The sequence below is a fragment of the Mustela nivalis genome (assembly GCF_964662115.1).
Source record: "Mustela nivalis genome assembly, chromosome: 12".
In the NCBI taxonomy this organism is placed as follows: Eukaryota; Metazoa; Chordata; class Mammalia; order Carnivora; family Mustelidae; genus Mustela; species Mustela nivalis.
This window is the reverse complement of record NC_139031.1, coordinates 92,153,234-92,174,467: the sequence shown is the minus strand read 5'-3', so window position 1 is coordinate 92,174,467 and position 21,234 is coordinate 92,153,234. Positions and strand designations below refer to the sequence as shown.

The 21,234-nt window shown below is 47.7% G+C and overlaps 1 protein-coding gene across 4 annotated transcripts; it reads left to right on the top strand.

The window, feature by feature from the left end:
* Positions 1-537: 537 nt before the first annotated feature.
* SUN3 (Sad1 and UNC84 domain containing 3) lies at positions 538-19,477 on the top strand. 4 transcript variants are annotated; one of them, XR_014301082.1, is made up of 11 exons: positions 538-869; positions 2,554-2,615; positions 4,496-4,599; positions 7,963-8,003; positions 9,108-9,273; positions 10,288-10,372; positions 11,607-11,722; positions 13,242-13,409; positions 13,913-14,931; positions 15,365-15,509; positions 17,795-17,876. XR_014301082.1 is itself a non-coding variant. In XM_082692758.1 (10 exons), exons 1-10 carry the CDS (start codon positions 694-696, stop codon positions 19,073-19,075), a joined length of 1,125 nt encoding a protein of 374 aa, XP_082548884.1. In that variant the 5' UTR covers positions 538-693; the 3' UTR covers positions 19,076-19,477. The 4 variants fall into 4 exon arrangements, 1 of the variants encoding a protein (XP_082548884.1); XR_014301083.1 differs by having other exon boundaries at positions 13,913-15,509; XR_014301084.1 differs by lacking the exons at positions 13,913-14,931; positions 15,365-15,509 and adding an exon at positions 13,683-13,841 and having other exon boundaries at positions 17,795-17,873.
* Positions 19,478-21,234: the final 1,757 nt, after the last annotated feature.

Below are 21,234 nucleotides of genomic sequence, written 5' to 3'. Positions count from 1 at the left end.
GTGCGGGAGCAGGTGGACGACCGCGACGTGTACGTGACAGAATCGAGCATCGGAGACTGCGTGGGCATGAAAGCGATCGCGCCCAAGTGAAGATGTCCCAAGACGACGCGAGAAAACAAGGAAGGCATCTCGATGGAAAACAAACACACACTGTTGTGTTCTCTAAGGACACATGTATCGTGATCGAACATTCAAAAATTCGTGGGAATTCCGTCTGTCGGTTTCCGGATCATAGTTCCCTGTGGGAAGGAAGCGACAGGAGTGACATTGGGGAGCGATGGTTTGGGGTCTCCCGTGGTCTCCGTGGTGTTTTAGCAACCCCCCGGCTGGTGACGGCGGGGAGCTAGGTACAGGGGACCTCAGACGGGTTAGGGTAAAGCATGAACACGTGCTCAGAATGAGTTTGTGTGGGCGGAGAGGTGGCCACAGGTGCGCTGCCTGACCCCGGGCGGGCGGGGGGGGGGGGGGGGGTCCCATTATGATGTGTCACAGCGGGTGATGCAACAGAAGTGTCCTCAGCAGGTCCAGATCTGCTCGCCCACAGATAGTTCCCCCCTCTAAGGAGGAGCACCGGAGAAGACAAGAAGCCAACGCAGGCCCTCTGCGGAGGGCGCCATGCTTTTCCTAAAATAGCGAAGAGTGCAGGGACGCCCTTCTTCCTCCTTCCAGCTCTGTGCTACCTTGTGTGGGAACATGAGCGGGAGGCCGAAGCCGAGGAGGGGCGCCAGGACTTTGACAGGTCATTCGGAGGAAGCCGGCGGCAGCGCCAGTCTTCACATCCCGCTGGCGGAGGACGGGAGCCCCGAGGCCAGCTGGTACGCCGCTCCGGGGAGGGACGGCCGTGCACCTCGCAGTGCCGTGAGCCGGGCGTGCGATGCTCACTTGGGAACGGACCCAGTGAACGCTTTTTCCTTTTGAAGAGAAGGTCATTTCCTAACAGTCTCCTGGCAGGTGTCTCTTGACCACAGGGCACGGGGTCTCCCTTCCACGCGGGGATGGGGGGTGGGGGGGCACTTTGATTCCTTGCAGCCCAGGGTCCACAGGAGGAAGACCCCAGGCCCCCTCTTACCCCACCCCCACCGCCTGCTGGGAAAGCAGAAATGAAGTGTCACGGAAGAGCCATGGGAGTGACAGCACAACCCTTGCACAGAAACAAAACTGCCCAAAGGAGCGAGGGCTACAATGTTTTGTGTCATTTGTCACGATACAGGAAGACGGTTTTGGACTGACAGAGCAGAAGTAGCGAAGGGTGGTCCCCGCTGAAGACAGGAGCCCACAGGCAGGGCAAAGGCATCCAAGGGGCTTGGAAAAGCAGAGGCTGACATCCAGGGTTTTCCGGAAAAACAGATGTAACCTTTGCCTGACACGGGCATGTGGTCATTTTCAGTTCCTGCAGCCCGTGGTGAGGGCTCACCTGCGCTGTAGATCCGCCTCCAACAATTCTCTTTAGGCAGTGGACCCCCCACATGACCCTAAATAGTATTTGCAGAGGATGTGGCTTCAAGATACACCTCCCTCTGAGGGCAAAGAATCAAGAAAAACTTTTGGGTCAGGACAGAGGTGACCTTTGGGGTGGAAAGGAAAACAGTCTGATGGGGGCACAAGAGTGGCTGCGCGGGGCTTTTGCTCATTCCTGCAGAGCTGATGCGGGTCTGTTCATCCTGTGAAGCTCATCCTGCGACGAAGGTCACGGAATCTGGCGGTAGAATTTGTGTCCTTTTCTGTGTTGTTGGTAGACAGCAAGGAAAAGGTGAAGGGAAGCGTTAGGATTTTTTAAAGAACTTCATCAGATAGTTGTTAATCATCCTTAGTTCCTTGGCTGAATATCTTTCTTTCTTTGTTTCTTTCTAAGAGGGACTTAACCATCGCAGGACTTAATCTCACGACCCTGAGATGAAGACCTAAGCCATGGGGCTCCCGGATGGCTCATTCCATTGTCTGCCTCCAGCTCAGGTCATGATCTCAGGGTCTGGGATGGAGCCCCCAATCCGGCTCCCGGCTCAGCGAGGAGCCTGCTTCTCTGTCTCCCTCTGCCCCTCCCCCTGCTTGTGCTGTGTGTGTGTGTGTGTGTGTGTGTGTGTGTGTGTGTGTGTGTAATAAATAAAATCTTAAAAAAAAATAATAAGACCTGAGCCAAAACCAAGAGTTGGACACTTAACCAACTGAGCCCCCCACGTGCCCTTTAATACCTAATTTCCACAAAAATCAGACTCTAACCTCTTCTCTTTCTACCTCCAAAGATAACCCTTTCCTTTATAGCCTTCGTAAGCATCTATGCACACATGAAAACACCAGTGCATACACAAGACATAAACACCAGCATAACCATGTAACATGTGTGACAGTGAGGGACAGGACACTTGAGTGTGTAAAAACACCACCCCCAAAAGTGTTTTCTCTCAATTCCAAAGCTCCCTTGGGAAGTGAATTTATTCTCACACTCAGCCCAGAAGGAGCATGTTTGTGGACTTGGTTGAGGCGGTCAGTTTCATGTCCAAAGTACAGGTTCTTGGCGCTGGACCCTTACGTTGTTTTTGCTTTTCTTCTCTGTAGGTTAACCCAGTCGTGGAAGATTGTCGTAAGTGCAGTGTCTATACTGACTCTTCTTCTTATAGGTAAGGTCCTCAAAGCCATGTTGCAGGACGTTTCTGTGTGGGGAGGGGGATCTCCGTGGGATGAAATTCCTGAGCAAACTCTAGAAGTCAAAAATGTCACAGGGAGATGGCAAGAAAGACTCACTTGTCCCCAGGGGCCTGGAGAAATGGCTCAATGTGCCGTTTGCAGGCCTCTGACTGCCAACATCCCACATCGCACCCCCTAGCACATGGTAAATTGCTCTAATATATTAATGACTTGAAGCACAGAGTGCCCAGCAAAATCAAGGCTCCAACTTGGGGCGCTCAGTCCGTTAAGCATCCGACTCTTGGCTTTGGCTCAGGTCATGATCTCAGGGTCATGGGATGGTGCTCCACATTGGGCTCTGTGCTCATGGAGAGCCTGCTTCTCCCCTCCCTCTCCCCTCTCCCTGCATGCATACACACATGCTCTCTCTCAATAAATAAATAAAACTTAAAAAAAAAAAAAGAAGATTCTGTCTGTTATGTCCATTGTTTGGACTTCCCCAGGGATGGTTTTGATCCATTTGTTTTACTTTAAATGGGTCATATTTGCTTGTTTCTTTGTGTGTCTTATAATTTTGTGTTGGAAATGGGGCATTTCAATATTTTAATATGGTAACTCAGGAAATCAGGTTTTTTTCCCCTTTCTCAGGAATCGCTTTCCTCCTTGTTGAGGGCTGTAGTCATTTTTTACTGATGATCACTGTTTGCTCTCTAAGTGGTCTGCTATGGACCAGACAGATTTCCTGGAGTCATCGAGAGAGAGAGAATGAGGACTCTCCGAGTCTTGATTCTGCCTTAACCTTCACCCCTGGCTCACACAGACCCCGAAGAGCCACCTGAGACCAAGCCCGGGATCTTCTCTGTGATCTCTTCTGAGCATGCACCCAGCTCCTGCCATGCATGATACACCCCCCTTTCCCTGTTCCCACAAAGGACTTCTTCTGACTTCTCCTTCCCATGCTGTGGGGCAGTCTGCCACTTGCCCTGTTTACTATTCCTTGCCCAGGTCAGGAAGGCCAATATATGTCCTTAAATCTTTTTTTTAAGGGCTTTATTTACTTATTTGACACAGAGAGAGAGAGAGAGAGAGAGAGCAGAGCAAGGAGCAGAGGGAGAGGAGAAGCAGACTTCTGCTGAGCTCTATCCCAGGGACCCTGAGATCATGACCTGAGCCAAAGGCAGCCGCTTAACCCACGGAGCCACCCAGGCACCCCTGTCCTTAAATCTTTCAACAGATATCACAGCCTCCCAGAAAACCCTTCTAGCCCAAAGGAGTGGAAACACCGGGCAGGTCAAAACTCCCAGGTCCTGTAGATTAAGAACAAGTCTGCATTAGTCCCCTGGAGCCAGCAAGTTACACCAACACTGTGCACTCCCATCCCCCCATGCTCCCCATGGTGGGATTGTGGAGGGATGGCAAGCAGGGAGCAGGAATATCACAATCTTAACAACAATAATCTGCTCTTTCCTTCAGTCCTTCAGTCCTCTGGTTGCTGTAAGGTTGGGATAGATTTAAGAGTCCAATGAAGGTAGATCCTACTGGTCTTTGCCAGCATATGAACATTTCAACGGAGAACTGATTTTGTTAAGCACCCAATATTGCCATTTTCCATCTTGTCGTCCAATGGTCTGATATCCTTCTAAAGAGGATATGTATCCTTCGTGCTTAGAGAAATTCTTACCAGTGCGTGTAGCACGTCAGGGCAGGCGGCTGGCTTCATCAGTGGAGCTCGCAACTCTTGCTCTCGGTGTTGTAAGTTCGAGCCCACACTGGGTGTAGAGATGACTTAAAAGTCTTTAGAAGAAATACGAGTAGGAAATCACAAATGTTTACAGACAGAATCTCTCATCAGAGTTGGCCTTTTCTTTCACAGGACTTGGCAATCACATGTGGCTTCAAGAAACAGAGTTTCCTCACAAATCCAGACAATTTTACGCTCTAATTGCAGAATACGGTTCGAGGCTTTATAATTACCAGGTGGCGTTTTGTTAAACCGTTTTGTATGTCACTTGTTTAAGATTTAATATGCTCCAACTTGTAGTGTGTTACCTTCGTTTTGCATGTGAATGTCTGATAGAAATAGTTCAGGGACCAGAGTCCTGTTAAGTGGATTTATGATGAAGCGACAATTTGACCTACAAACTCTCTCCAGCCTCTGATCCCGGCAGGCTCCTGCCATAGACTGAATGTTTGGGAAACTTTCATCTTCTCTGTTTCTTTCTTTCTTTTGCAGTGAGGATGTCTGTCCTCTCCCCGGCTCATGCTTGTACTTAGCACATCACCTGTTTGATTTCCTAGCCTCACAGCTGGGGGGGAATTTGCTTTGGGATGAATTTTATCTGTGATCTTAACCCATATGGACTTCGGTGCTATTTAGCCGAGGCCCTGGACTTTAGAGTTTTCAGTTCGTGCTGGAATGAGCCAAGACTTCGGAGGCTATTGGGATAGAATGAGTGCATTTTGCAGAGGACCTTAGTTTGGGGGGCTAGGGTCAGAATGCCACAGACTGAGTGTTGGTGTCCTCGCAGTGGAAATCGTTCCCGGGGTGTGGAGGAGGGGTTTTGGGAAGTGATGAGGTCACGGGATGGAACCTCGTGCCTGGGATGAGTGGAGTCCCCTTCTAGAAGAAACCATACTTTTTGCTTAGGATAAACTCCTACAAGAAAGATTAACAATCCCCAGATTTTAGGTGACCTTTGTATATTGAACCTTAATAAGTTAATCCTGCTTTTCAAGAAGTTAGCTGTGCCTCCTCCACCTCACCGGCAATCACCCCACATCCAAAGCACATTAAATACACATTTCAGTTTCTCCTCAAAATGAGAATTTCACAAGAGTATTACTAAATCCTACTTAATAAATCCACTTACAGGTTAGGAAGCTGCTTAGGACAATTAGATTACTCATATGCCTGGGGCTTGAGTTCAAACCTGGGTTGTGCCAAGTTGTGCCGAGACTGGGCCTGCCCATCTGAACTACTCTGGACACTGCTGGGGACATGGGTTTACAGACCCGCGCCACACGGCCCCACCTCCCATATGGTCACTGTCAAGAGCATTGGGCCAGTGACTGCAAAGTAGCTGCTCCAAACACTCAGTTGGTTGACATTGAGCCCCTCTAGGAAGCAGCGAGCTTGATTACTAACCCGGAACACAGTTGGCAACTAGTACACCTTCAACCATCCTCTCACGGGATGTGTACAGGGACACAGGGCAAGACACAGGACAAGGACACAAGGACAAGGACGTCTACCAGGAGTTTTGTTAAGGGAAAAAAGAAGTCACAACTGCGCACAGTGCATGTGAACATGGAGCCACGTTGCAGGGCATGAAACCCCGGACCTCATCCACGTTGCCTGAAAAAGCAGAGCACAGTGCGCCCACTTGGGCTCAAAGCCTGTGCTCGAAACTTGGGACCAGCCCAAGAAGATTAGCCCCTGAGAGCTCTTGGGGAGGACACCACCTGCAGGGAGGGACTCCAGAAAGTTCTCAGGAGACCCCATGCTGGTGGCGTCAACAGGCATGGTGTGATGCAGCTTCTCCTACACCTTTGATTTTTGGCTTTTTTGGCACTGTGCGTGGTGTGAGTTTTGGTCACCCCCGCTTCCAATGTCAACCCCAACTTCCGTGGCTCTGGTGCTGGAACCCAGCATGGGGTCCACAGCTGACGGCTCCCGGCAGGGAAGACTCCCGACCTGCAGGGCAATCTGACCTCCCAATCCCCTTTCTCTTCTCCCTTTTATTTCCTCGCCGGTGTATTGTCCTGGGTCTTTTCGTGCTATCTTTGTTCCAATGGTGGAAGCCCCCTGAAACCCATTCAGGAGAAGCCAGAAGAAAATATAATTTTTTTACATCCTGAGATTTTTAGGGATGCCGGGGTGGCTGTCGGTGAAGCGTCTGCCTTCAGCTCAGGTCATGATCTCAGGGTCCTGGGATTGAGCCCCATGTTGGGCTCCCTACTCAGAGGGGAGCCTGCTTGAGATTCTCTTCCTCTCTATCCCCCCAACTCACACACAGCCACTGTCTCTCTTTAAAAAAAGAAAAGAAAAGAAAAGAAAAAAGCCCAGCAGTGTCACTTCACTGCACACCACACTGTGCTCCTTAAGGCCCAAGGTCCTCAGGCAAGCACAGAGCTAATTTCCGTGGGACAAATAGGGAGGAAAGCAGGTCTTTGAAACAGAAGGGCAGACTGGTCAGCAGAGGAGGACAGCAAACTGTTTCTCAGGCAGCACTTGGATGGTCACTGGTTTGGAAGGGGACCCCCCAAAGCTAGCCAGGTCCCTGCCTGAGAACCCGTCACCTTGATGTGGAAAGAGAGTCTCATCAGATGCAATGAGGGGTCCTGAGAGGAGATCGTCCTGCATGTCCCAGGTGGGCCCCAGAGCCAGTGACAGGGGTCCCTGAAGGACCCAGAGAGAAAGGCCTGGGGGCCAGGCACAGGCAGCCCCTCGCGGGGAGCCAGGAGCCACCAGACGCCAGAAGAAACAGGAGGCAGAAGGTCCCTCTCTCCCAGCTTCAGAGGAAAGCACAGCCTTTGAGACCAAGGGGGTACCTTTCTCCCGTTGGAGGCTACTGGGTTTGTAGACATTTGTGGGAGAGCCTGGAGGCCACGTGGCCAAGGAGCTGGGGACGCAGAGGAGCTGGCGCCCAGGCAGAGAGGCCGCGTGGGCTGCAGCCCGAATCCAGGCCTGCCGTCCGGGTCCCCGTTTCCCCCTCTGCGCTGACACCTCCACCCTCAGCAGCAGCCTCATCCCCTGCTCATTCTGGGCCTGGTCAGGGCACCACCCCTGCCCACGGAGATGGTCAAGGTCAGACACCTGTCAGCCTAGGTCAGTGTCTGCTCTTCTGCTAATGGAATCCCGCCATAGATGCATCAGTTAAGCAGAAAGAGGATGGTCCTCCGTATTTACAAGGACAGCCTAAGGCCTCAGCAAGGCCCTCTGGCCCCTCCCTCCCTCCTCCTCATCCCCTCTGTCCCCTCCCCCACAATCCCCCTATCATCTCCCCCCCACTCTCCCTTCTCCTCCTGGCTCTGTCCCTTCCCTCCCTCTCTCCCACCTAACCCCCCACCACCTCTGTGTCTCAGGGGCACTGAGCACTTGCACTACCTTGAGAAGCAGCCCCTCTTATGCTCCAGCTGTCAGTTTCACCTTTGGGGGTGGCTCGGTCCCCACAAACTAACCAGGACAAACGTGCAGGTGTCTTAGAGGATGCTTGGCTTCCCCCGTCATGCATGTCTGTCAGGGAGCAAACGGGATTTCTTTCCCCTCTACAAATAAGAACGCTAACTCTGCTTGACAGGCAGGATGCGGGATGATTTGAGTCCCTTGGTTTCTTCCAGGCCAGACTCCGGATGCCCAAGGAGCAGCTAGAACTTCTAAAGTGAGTGGCGCGCTCTGATCTGTGGGGCGCTGCTGCTGGGACTCCAGCAACAGAATCCTTCTCTAAAAACCATAAAATGAAAACCACTCCCACTTCCTTAAGGAAATACACACTGCTTTCAAGGTTAGTTACAATTAAAAAAATGAAAACTGCCTAGAGAAGAAAAACAAACCAATGGCTAAATACATTGGAAAATATCTGTGTAATGGGGAATTAGGGAGCCTTCAAACTAACTATAATATGACTAATGCATGTATTTAATGATTAAATATATAATAACATATCTAGTGCCTGGGAAGCAGAGCAGGACACCAGATCACAAACAGGATCTCTATTTTGTTACTCATTTTTCACATGGGATAAAAACTGTTACAAACACACTGAAATGCAACAGTGTTTATCTCCTGAGGATTTTTGTATTCACCAAACCTTGAACATGTACTGTTTTACAAATTGGGCAGCAGGGGGGAGTACTAGATGCATAGTGCGTCCATTTTTCAACCTAAAGAAACACCTGCTGGCTTGACATCTTCTCATTGGGTCCACCAGTAATTTTCAACCTGTTCTGCAGTCAGCTGTCACCCTCCTGCTGTCAGCATGACAGATGACGGTCCCCATCTGTAATCTCCAGCCACACAGCCTGCAGCCACCCTCCTTCCTGAGCCTCATCCGTTAAGACCTCAGGGCTCAGGAAGAAACCCCTGCTCCATACCCCACTGGAAATATAGGGTGTTCCCCAATCCAAGCAAGAGAACAAGGTGGCCCTTAGAGATTTAGGCTTCACGCTGTGAAGTCATGCAGCCTCTGGTCAGGGTAGCAGAGCCCCCAGGGAAGGATGAGGGACGTGTAAGGTCAGAGGATCCCTACTTCCCTGCCTAGAACGCACCCCTAGAGTTGGGACACCGTCTGGAAGCTCCTTTCCCTGAATGTCCTTGCTTTTCAGGGGGAGTGAAAGGCGATGCTTTGGACAAGGGGGCTTTTCTGAGCTCCCTCTCTCTCTGCTCCAGCATAAAGCCCCTTCCCTCTTCCTCCTCTACTCCTGAAGCCCAGGGCATGGCAGGATGCCCACTCCCCTCCCTTCACATCGGGGGTCTCCTTTTACAGGAAGGAAAGCCAGACTTTGGAGAACAACTTCCGTGAAATTCTATTTTTAATTGAACAAATAGATGTTCTGAAGGCATTGCTTAGAGATACGCAGGATGGTCTACACAGCCACAGCTGGAGCGTGGATGAAGACGGGGACCAGGAGCCCCCGGAGGCCACGGACGAGGTAAGGTCGCCTGGAAGGGTTGCACCACACGGCTCTGGGAGCAGAAAACTCAGGTCCTGGCAGCTGTGTGTCTGTGTCCTCCTGACCATTCTCCCCGACAGGAGCTTACCTTGACAAGGCTTGCCTGGGAACCCCTTCTCTATCACTGCAGTGTCACACAGATGACCATGGCTGTATGATGGACGTCCCCTCTCCCCCAAGTCAATAGCCAATTCCATCTTACTTTCCAGTAAAACAAACATTCAGAAATGCAGCCTGTAAATACTTACGGAGCAGAATAGTTTTATTCACGGAGCCGAAGCTAGTGCCCTTGACCTCATCAGCTCCCGATTAGGGAAGGTGATGCTGGAATTCAGTCAGCTTGGCTGCACTTGCCCGTCTCCCGCACTCCTCCTCTTCTCCCCTTCCCCCTTTTTTTTTCTAAGACTTTTATTTATTCATTCATTTGTCAGAGAGAGAGAGACATACGCATACAGTGAGAGAGGGAACACAAGCAGGGGGAGTGGGAGAGGAGGAAGCAGGCCTCCCACTGAGCAGGGAGCCTGCTGGATCCCAGGACCCCAGGATCATGACCAGAGCAGAAGGCAGACACTTCATCGACTGAGCCCCTCAGGCATTCCGAACAAGCAGTGAAGTCCATGTAAACGGCCTGATGCCCAACTACCTACAGAATGATCCAGTCGCGAATGAAGGGGGGACCCAGCAGGTGGCACACAGAACCCTGTGTGACTGCCTCGCTGCAGAGCATGACGGGAGGTTATTAGGGATCCCTTGCTGGGACTTGGGTTGGGGGGTGTCTGACACATTGCAGCGGTCTGGAGATCGGCAATGCCGCAGCGCTGTGGAGGGCACTAGAAATCCTCCTTCAGCGACTGGCTCAGCGCAGCTCCCTCAATGTTCACCGTCAGTAATTCGCAGATTACGGCCTTCAGGTCCAGGTAACACAGTGAATGGTCAGAATTTGAGCAGTTGGGGGAGACTGTTAACGCAGAACTGTTTTTGATATTTGCACAGGAAATGTCAAACTTGGTCAACTATGTCCTTAAAAAGTTGAGAGAGGACCAAGTCCAGATGGCCGACTATGCCCTTAAATCAGCAGGTGAGTACAAACTGAAGAGTTCATGCTTCTAAACCGTCCCTGCCTCTTTATTTTATTTTCTATTTTTTAAAGTTTTTTTTTTTTAAAGATTTGATTTTTAAGTCATCTCTACACCCAATGGGGGGCTTAAACTCGCAACCTAGACATGAAGAGTTGCATGTTCGACTGACTGAGTGGGCCAGATGGCCCTCTTTCTATTTATTTATTTATTTATTTATTTGGTATTCAGAAAACATACTTATTGCGGCACCTGGGTGGCTCAGCCAGTAAAGCATCTGCCTTCAGCTCAGATCATGATCCCAGGGTCCTGAGATCGAGTCTGACGTCAGGCTCCCTGCTCAGTGGGGAGCCTGCTGGAGATTCTCTTTCTCCCTCTTCCTTTTTCCCTCCCACTCATGCTGTCTCTCTCTCTCTCAGATAAATAAACAAAATCTAAGTAAAAATGACATGGGGAAGTGAACCAGAGAATCTTCTTTTTTCTTTCTTTCTTTCTTTCTTTCTTTCTTTCTTTCTTCCTTTCTTCCTTTCTTTCCTTTTTAAGTACTGGCATTCGGACACACCCTTCTTGTGCTTTCCTTCCTCTTCTGTATTGAATGCACGTGCGGCTTCCATCTCGAAAAATCCATGATGACGAAGGTAAATCCGGAGATTGTATAGAACAAGGACGAGCAGGATACGTGATGGTTTCTCAATAAATGTGAGCATGAAACATGGGGCCATCTTCTGGCTGGGCCAAGATGGAGAGAGCCCCACCGCGTACACACAGCTGAAAGATTTGGACAAAATACAAAAAGCAGAGATCGGGACCTGAGCCAAAACCAACAGTCGGCTGCTTCACTGCCCGAGACACTCAGGCGCCCTTGATAGTGTTTTTTATGCTTTTTTTGTTTTGCTTTTAAGTAGGTTGGGCTGTTAAGAAGTGGGCGTCCGTGCATCCGTTTAGGTAGTAAACAGCCCACATCCTATTTGTACCCCTGAATCAGTTCTGGAATTCATTCCATGCCGGTTTCAGAAATGCTGTGAAACCACACGGAGCAAGAATGTTGTCCCGAAGTGATAAATCCTCTGCCGCAGGGAGAGCGGGACGCCGTGCTCTCCCGGCCGAGTCCCAAGTGTGAGTCTCACCTCATTTGCAGTTCGCCTGGGAATGCTTGTCCAACAGCACTGTGAAAACAGAAGTGATGCGTTTTGAGACGTGTACTTCTTTATTTTTCAAATTCTTTTGTCTTTGCAGGGGCCTCTGTCATTGAAGCTGGGACATCGGAAAGTTACAAAAATAATAAAGCGAAACTTTACTGGCATAGGATCGGGTTCTTAACTTATGAAATGCCCCCAGATATTATTCTCCAGGTAAAAGTGAGACTCAGAGGAATCGTTTGTATCAGAGGATTCTGTTCCTATTTATCATGAAGATACTAACACTCAAAATCGAGACCATCTGAATTTATCACAGCACCTGAAACCCTCACCTTGCATTTTATTTTATTTTATTATTTCATTTTGCGGGGAGGGGAAGGGAGAGACAGAGAGAGACTGAGAATCCCAAGCAGACTCCATGCTGAGGGCAGACCCCGACAGGATCAATCTCACAACCCTGAGATCCTGACCTGAGCTGAAATCAAGAGTCAGATGCTTAACCAGCTGAGCCACCCAGGCTCCCCTGTACTTGCATTTTAATAGTCATCAAACTATATAAATTATCTCTTATTTTATGAGCAGTAAACTACAATTGATGAATTATTGATTGTTTTTATTATTTTAAAATCAGTAAGCTAGTTTATTTCTTAAATAGGACATTTGTGTTCCATATCTCTTCCTGAAGCTGGGCCTGTGCCCTGCCCCTTTTCTGTTGAAAACTTCAGTCTTTCAGCAAATATTAGTTCCAGATCCTCACCCCTAAGTGTCAGCACTGTGCCCCACTCTTTCCAGACCGACACATTCCCCCAAAGTCCAAGTGTAACAGGAGAGATTTTCAAATAAGATTTCCACCAACATGTGAGTGCAATTCAGAAGACTCTAAGTAGACACCAGCAGATGGTAGGGCTGCTCTTAACTACCGTCTACAAACCTGATGTCATTTTCCAAGGGAGGAATACCTTCAGGAACAATCATGCAGATCTCATTGCAGACTCTAGATCTAGAACATGGTATATTTTCTTCCTTACCACCACCATTGCTTTGACCACCACCACTGTCGTCACCACCACCACCACCATCATGACAACCACCATCATGACAACCACCATCACCATCACCACCATCATCACCAACATCACCACCATTACCATCGTCTCTACCACCATCACCTCTACTACCATCACCACCACCACCATCACCACCATCTCCACCACCACCACCATCACAACCACCATCACCTTCACTACCATCATCACCACCTCTATCACCACCATCACCTCCCCCATCATCATCACCACCACCATCACCTCCACCATCACCACCATCACTGCTACCAATACCTCCACCACCACCATCATTACCACCACCATCTCCACCACCACCATCATTACCACCACCATCACCACCACCACCATCATCACTATCATCACCTCCATCACTGTCTTTATCACCAGCACACCATCAACACTCATGCCAACCAGCTAAGTAGCAACATACAGTCTAAGTAGAATGATAAAAGAAGATGCATAGTAAATAAATCATATAATCCTATAATAGATAATCCTATTAGGAAGGGCTTTGAGTGATAGAAGCATAATATGCTCTGGGAGAACAACCAAACCCCTGGGTACCTTGGCAGTTTTCCCATGTGGTATGTACCCCACTCAATGCTTTCGTATTACAGGCATAAGCAAGATCTGTGGTAATGGTGAACTCGGTGTTTTCTCTTCAGCCGGAGGTCCACCCTGGGAAGTGCTGGGCCTTCCCGGGTTCCCAGGGCCACGTCCTAATCAAGCTTGCTGGGAGGATCATGCCAACTGCTATCACCATGGAGCACATCTCGGAGAAGGTGTCTCCATCAGGAAACATCTCCAGCGCACCCAAGGAGTTTTCCGTCCATGTGAGAGGGAGTTGGAATCACCTCAGAGTGGATTATGCTAGGAGGGGGTTGACTAGGAATCAGACGCTGGGCTGGCACCACCACTGGGCAGCTAACCATTTTTATCACTGCAAGAAATTTCCTTCTTTCTGGGACCTCTGCTTTGTCATCTACAAAAGAGAGAGGGTTGGACCAGAGGATTTCTATGACTTACTTTTTTTTTTTTTTTTGGTGCACAATTTAAAAATCAGCATTCTCATATGCTTATAACTAAACACTTTTTTCTTGTGCCAGGGCTCCCACCCAGGTTTCTACTCTCTGGAAGCTTCTGCTCACCAGTTTTAGCTGCTCATTTGGGTACACTTCCCTTCATATTTGCTTTTACTGTTACTTCTTCTTTTGAAAATAATCTCCGTGCCAGAAGTGGGACTCGAACTCATTATCCTCAAAATTGTGAGTCATGTGCTCTACCACCTAAGCTAACCAAGTGTCCCTATATTTATTTCCTGAATTTTTTTTTTCAGTTTTGTTTATCGTCTACTGACATTCTCTGATGAAAAATGAAGAGGAGTCCTCATCCACGGCTCTCCCATCCTCCCCAAGGGTTAGGTCTTACTGTCTTTAAAAGACAAGTTTACTGAGCTATTATTCACACACCAGCAATTCACTTAAAGTGTTCCCATCCATGGCTCTTAGTATATTCACAGAGTTGTGTATCCGTTACCACGATCGACCTTAGGACGTTTGTGTTGCTCCCCAAAGAAGACTTGCCCTCCTGAGCTGTCAGCTCTCATCGCCAAGCCTGCTGCCTGCCCCACACGCCCCCCGACACACACCACTGACCTATTTTGTCTCTGCAATGCTGCCTACTCCAGACATGTCATTTAAGTGGAATCATATATGTGGCCTTCTGTGCAAGGCTCCTTCCACTTAGCATCACGTCTTTGAGGTTCCTCTGTGCTCTATAACATGGCTCCGTACTTTATTTTTAAATTGCTGACTAATGGGGGCACCTGTGTGGCTCTGTCCGTTGAGCGTCTGCTCTTGGTTTCGGCTCCCCGTCATTATCTCAGGGTCATGAGATCGAGACCCACGTCGGGCTCTGGGTTCAGCATTGAGTCTGCTTACGACGCTCTGCCTCTCCCTCCCCCGTCTCTCATTCTCTCAAGTAATCTTTTTTAAAGTCTTAAACATTTAAAGAAATTGCTGAATAATAAAAATTTCATGGTGTGGCTAGAATACGTCTTCTATGCCCACTTATCAGCAGACGGGCGTTTGAGCTGTTTCTCCTTTCTTAACTATTAGGAATAATGCTGCCGGGAACATTCATGTACGTGTCTTTGTGCGGACCCTGATGCTCATTTCTCTTGGATCTATACCTGGAGTGGAATTATAAAGTCATGGGGTAAATCCAGTGTCACGTTTGGGACACTGCTAGACAGCGTATCTTCCTCTCTGTCAATATGCGTGTTTTCACGGTCACTGTGTGCATGGAGGGGTTCTCATCGAACCCTGCGGCAAACTGGAATAATATTTTCTTTGGGTGAGACATTGATGTTCCTCTTGTTAAAACGAATGCCTCATTTCAATTGAATTTGCTTACTTTTCTACATTCCTAGCCCAAAACCATCCCCCACCTCGTTTTCGGGAGGGATAAAGTCCTGCCATTGTGTTCCTTCCTGTCAGGTCATTTCCAAGTTTCTCCTTGATTTTATTTTTTAAAACTTCCCCTCTGGCCCACTCTGCCCTCATGCTCCGATCTGACCGGACTTCACATCCTCACCCTGAGGATGCGACTTAACCACCTAATCTATGATTTAAACAACCTTTTTCTCTCTAATTTTCCTTCTTTGTTTGTTCCACCTTCTGAAAGATTTTTACCAACTTATATCCTGACCCATATGTTGAATTTTTCATTTCTGCTGTCATGATTATTCTAAGATTTATTTTTTTCTGCAAATAACTCCTCTTTTTAGAGTCTGAATTTCTTCCTCCATGGATGCAGTATCTTCTCTCAAGATTTCGAAGATGGTAAGGGACACTAATGAGAGCTGTGCTGCATGTTCTCCAGCTCCCTCCCGTGTCCTATTCCCAAAGACCACTTCTCCTGTTTGTGGAAAGGTGCTTTTCTCTGGTGTCTGGTGATGCTCGTCTGTTGCATTTAAGAGCCAAAGGGTAGAAAGCCAGCCAAACTCTGTGCGTGCAAGGTGGTGGCCACTAGGTGGGTGGTCTGGTTGGGCAGATTCCTCCGGAACCCTCAGAGTGTGATGGGGGCAGGTTGACTCTTGAGGAATCCTGCAAACTTGTGCCCAGATTTTAGCTTGGTCGACCACCTGCGGAGACAATAGGTACATGGGCTCCCCTGGCAACCCCAAGCCCAGCCCCCAGCCTGTGGCCCCGTGTCTGCCCTTCTGGGACTTGCAATGACAGTGTCAGCATGCTGCTGGTCCCCCTACAACCAGGATAATCTATTCTTGCTCCAGGCCACTCTACCAGTCACCGATCGGCTCTCTCCGGACCTTTTCGTCTTAGTGTCTGTTCCCGGGTGTTCCCTATTGCTCTCTGCCTTGGTGGCCTGATCTGGAGGGGGGTTTGGGGTTAAAGCATGAGCATTCTGTCTGCTTTGTGCACCCTTCGAGTGCCTGTAAATGGCATGATCCTGGGTCACAAGACAGAAAGGAACCCCCTACCCTTTGAGGCAAACATTTGAGACACAGTGGGTGTCTGCTGACAGACAGACAAAGTTGGATTTGAGCCACTTGAACCCCATCTCAGAGAGACGTATCAGTTGCTCATTATAGGGGAATTATGGGTCACCCTTCAGGCAATAAAAACCATTCTCATCATTTTTCTCTTTATTAGCAAATTCATGAACCAGTAAAATTGAAGTTAGAGGAATTAGAGCAGTCACTCCCTCCTATTCCGTTGAAACCCCTCCCCTACACTTGACCCCCCAAAAACTTAACTACCAACATCTTACTGTTGACCCCTAAATCTTACTGATAATATTTTGCATGTCATATATATTTGATGCTGTATTCTTAAAGTAAGCTGGAGGAAGGGCACCTGGGTGGCTCAGTCAGTTCAGTGTCTGCCTTTGGCTCAAGTCATGATCCTGGAGTTCCAGGATCGAGTCCTACATCAGGCTCCCTGCTCAGCACGGAGTCTCTTTCTTCCTCTGACCCCCTACCCCCATGCTCGCTCTAACTCATTCTCTCTCTCAAATAAATAAAATGTTTAAAAAGGAAAGAAAAGCATGTGTTTATCCAAAAAAATCCACATTTTTGCAGACCCACGCACACAGTTGAAGCCAGGTTGTTCAAGGGTCTGCTGTGTATGAGGTCTGAGCTGTATGTTGTATCTATAATTATGGCCGCATTATGTAATCATGTTGCAGCCAGTTCTTTTAATAAATTTGTAATGGGGGCACCTGGCTGGCTCAGTAGGTAGAGCTTACAACTCTTGATCTTAGGGTCATGAGTTCAAGCCCTAAGTTGGGCGTAGAGCTTACTTAAAAAAAAAAAAAAAAAAAAACCTTATGATAAAGGTTACATGTTAATATTTTCATTATCAAACAGTTGAACCAATGAATTCTTTGTTTATTGTGTTGCCATGATTCAAGGAAGCTAATGATAAAAGTTCAGAGTCACAAAATAAATTCATTTCCAGGTCTGTCCCCTCTCAAAAATCTTCCATTTTGAAGGTAGAGAAGGAAGGAGCCCAAGGGAAAGGGCATACAAATATCATGAAGTTCTTTCAGTCAAAAACCTTACTTTTTGGATAGAGTTATTTGTGTTCTTGAAGTCTGGCGATTGGATTACACTTACATCATTTTGAAAAACTATGGGTCAGCATGGGGATGCATTTTGTGTGTGCATGTTTTAAAGATTCTATTTATTTATTTATTTATTTATTTATTTGAGGGCGTGAGTGGGGTGGGGAGCGGTGGAGGGAGAGGGACAGGCAAATTCCGTGCTGAGCACAGAGTGTGACCCTGAGCCCAAATCGAGAGAGGGATGCTTCACCGACGGAGCCACCCAGGCGCCCCTCACTTTGTGCTTATTTTATTCAAAGTATGCCAACTGAAATTCAGTTACTGAACCAGGGTCTGTGCTGGGATATGCTCTAGTTCCCTGTCTCTATCTGTCTGTCTGTCTGTGTATCTATTGATCGATTGCTCTATCTATCTCCCTATCGTCTGTCTATCCAGTCAGACCTGCGGTCAGCCTCCTCTTGCCTCACAAGCTGAGCTAAACACCTCTTGGGTGTACAGGGCAGCACCTTGCTCCTGGCGGGCGGCCAAAGATGTCTTGAGAGTTGTTGCTACGTGGACGGACAAACTTCTCCATTTATGTAGCCGAGCATCCATTCATGAAAACCCCCTTGTCTGTCGCTCTCCTTCACAGGGCATCTCCAAACAGTGTGATGGGGAAGAAATTTTCCTAGGTCAGTTCATCTATGACAAAACGGGAAGCACTGTTCAAACATTCGAGCTCCAGGTACCGAGGGCCCAGAAAACGTGGGGTATGAGGAACTCCATCCCCGGGTCGAGGGGTCTGTGGGTGTTGCTGATACCGTGTTGTGTGAGGATAATTTTGACAAAAGTGTGAGCTACAGAAGGCTAAGTGCGACTTCCATTTTTAGCTCCAAGAGCAACATGAATTTTAATGTCCCCAAAAAACAAATACCAGAGCAGGTTCTAAGCCAGATTCTTTTTCATTTTCTCATTTCTCATATATATATGTATATACATATACATATATAAATGAATATAGTAAACTTTAGTAAATATATTTACTATATTTTAAATATAGTAAACTATAGCAACCTGTATTATATTATAATACATACATAATACTATATATAATACTATATTATAAGTATAATATAAATAAAATAAACTATATTAAAACTATAGTAAAATATATATATTTTTACTATATTCATTTTCTCGGTCCTTCTCTTACCTGTTGGGTTCCCTTGATGCTGTTAGGTTTGGCGGTCACTGTGTTGTCTCCTACAGAGATGGCTGCAGGCAGACAGGAACTCGGGAACAGAAAGTAAAGGCCAGACAATGTGACTCAAACCTCTCTTCCTGACCCTGAGGAGTGTTAGGAAGAGGAAATGGAAAAAAATACCAACTGGTAACATAAAAACCCCTGAAAGCCATTAAGGTAGATGAAATAAATATATTTTCGTTATTTGTCATTAGATACAGGAAGACTTAGAAGGTGTTGCCTACCATGTAAAAAGAAATGTGTTGTAGATGATCCTTCCTGGCCAATGCGGAGATCATCTGAGCTGGAAACAATATGTGTGTTAGAAATGAATGAACCTGTGAAGCTTCTCACCTGTGATAATTTACCCACTGGAGCCACAGTCCTTCTCATGAAGGACTGGGAAGACCTGTGCTTGTCAGGACCTGTTTTCCCATCCCTGAGACTGGACGTCTAATAAAATACTGGTTAGGAAGGAAAGAGAGTTCTGATTTCCCATTATATCAGCGTCCCTTGGGACGCTTGGAGATGGATTTCTGTATAAGGCGTTCATTTGTATCTTTTCTTTATTTTCAGCGTAATGTTTCTGAATCCTTACTATGTGTGAAACTGAAAATTCTCAGCAACTGGGGACACCCGAAGTACACGTGTTTATATAGATTCAGGGTCCACGGAACTCCAGGAGAGTAACGCTAGAGATGGACCCATGCACATGGCCGCGACCACAGATCCAGAATATGGGACCACGCTCATTCGCTTAGATCACTGCACCCGGAGGAATCCAGACGGGGGAGTGAGAGGGAAATCTCCAAGTGTCCAAGTGTCCCAGTCAATCAAAAGTGAATGACTTTTCCTAGTAAAAATATATGAAAATAGGTGCAGTGGTCTGGTGGTGGTTTAGCTCTTGAGGATGAATCTGTGGAAGGCTGAAATGTACGTATTTGGAAGAAGCGGCTTTTATTCTAGTCTCTCCTACTAGTATCTGCCTTCATTACTCACGTAGCCCTAACCACACTGGGCTCAGATGCCCCCGCTCCCGTTACCGCAATGACGTATACCTATATATGACAGTGATGTGATTGCTTTCACCGGTCAATGTGAGCAGGTAAGCCAAAGAACTTCGATGTAAAAATTGGAGGGGACGTCAGCCCGCCGGCCCCTGACTACCTGCAGATGGCTTGGTGAATTCCTTGTACTTCAGCAAAGTCAATGAAGAGATACGGACAAGGAGAAACTGTAGGCAGTTAGCGGATACAAAATCCTTACACAGAAATCGACTTCATTCATACATATGAATAATGGCCAGTGGGGGGGATGCAATTTACAAAAGCTTCGACCACCACGATTGAAAGAAAAAGAAGCGCCTGGTGGTCCTGTCTGTTAAGCATCTGACTCTTGATTTCCGCTCAGGTCATGATGTCAGGGTCAGGGGATGGAGCCCCGGTCAGTGGGGGTCGTCTTGAGAGTCTCCGTGTCTCCCTCTGCCCCTCCTCCTTCCCCCCTCAAATAAATCTTTAAATAAAATAAAATAAACAGTTAAGCTACCCGTACAGTCGTCCCCCTTTGCCTTGGGGGGATACGTGCGTGCCTAAATCCGTGGATAGTAGAGAACCATGTATATACCACGTTTTCCCCTATACACATACACATATCATAAGGTCTAATTTACAAATTAGGACAGGAAGAGATTAACAGTAATAACAAAACAGAACAAGTGTAACAATATACGGTGATAAAAGTTACGTGCATGTGCTCTGTCTCTCATACCTCCTTACTGTCCTGCACTTACCTTCCTGGGAAGATTGAGGAGGAGGAAGCCAGGCGAGGAGATGATGGGGGCGAGTGACCCAGGCTTGTGACCTAGGGTTGGATTGTACTGACCTCGTGAAAGTAGATCATAACGGGGTCACCTGCTTTGCGACCACAGTTGACCATGAGGACCTGGAATTGTGGGTCGGGGGAGCCTGCCATGAAGACCCCACAAACACTGGTGGATCATTAAACTAAAACTCCAGGAACTGGGGAGACCTGCTTACTCTGTGGATGTGGAAACTCCGCTATCTAGATGTCAGTTCTCTGCACGCTAATCTACACAGTGAATTTGATCCCATTTAAAATCCTGAAAAAGATGTCAATTAAAAGCCTGAAAAAAATTCACAGTACTTGTCAGAGGATTATTTGGGATGCTTGTTAAAAATGGTATTTCAGGGGTGCCTGGGTGGCTCGGTGGGTTAAAGCCTCTGCCTTCGGCTCAGGTCATGATCCCAGGGTCCTGGGATGGAGCCTTACATCTGGCTCTCTGCTCGGCAGGGAGCCTGCTTCCTCCTCTCTCTCTGCCTGCCGCTCCCCTGCTTGTTCTCTCTCTCTCTCTCTCTCGCAAATAAATAAAATCATTTTTTTTTAAAGATTTATTTATTTATTTGACAGAGAGATCACAAGTAGGCAGAGAGGCAAGCAGAGAGAGAGGAGGAAGCAGGCTCCCTGCTGAGAGAGAGCCCCATGCGGGGCTTGATCCCAGGACCCTGGGATCATGACCTGAGTCGAAGGCAGAGGCCTTAAACCACTGAGCCACCCAGGCGCCCCAAATAAAATATTTTTTAAAAGATTAAAACACATATATACCAAAGAAAGTAAAAGAATTGTGTTTTGAACAAGTTCATATGAAAACAGAAACTTGGTAGGAAGCCAGGAAACCTTCCAAGTTCATATGAAAACAGAAACTTGGTAGGAAGCCAGGAAACCTTCCAAAGGAAGAGAATCTACAGAAATAGTGCTATGATACTGTGATTTATAATACAAGGGGTATATCTGGCCTTTGTCCCCTTTCTGGCTTGAGCTCCTAAAACCCT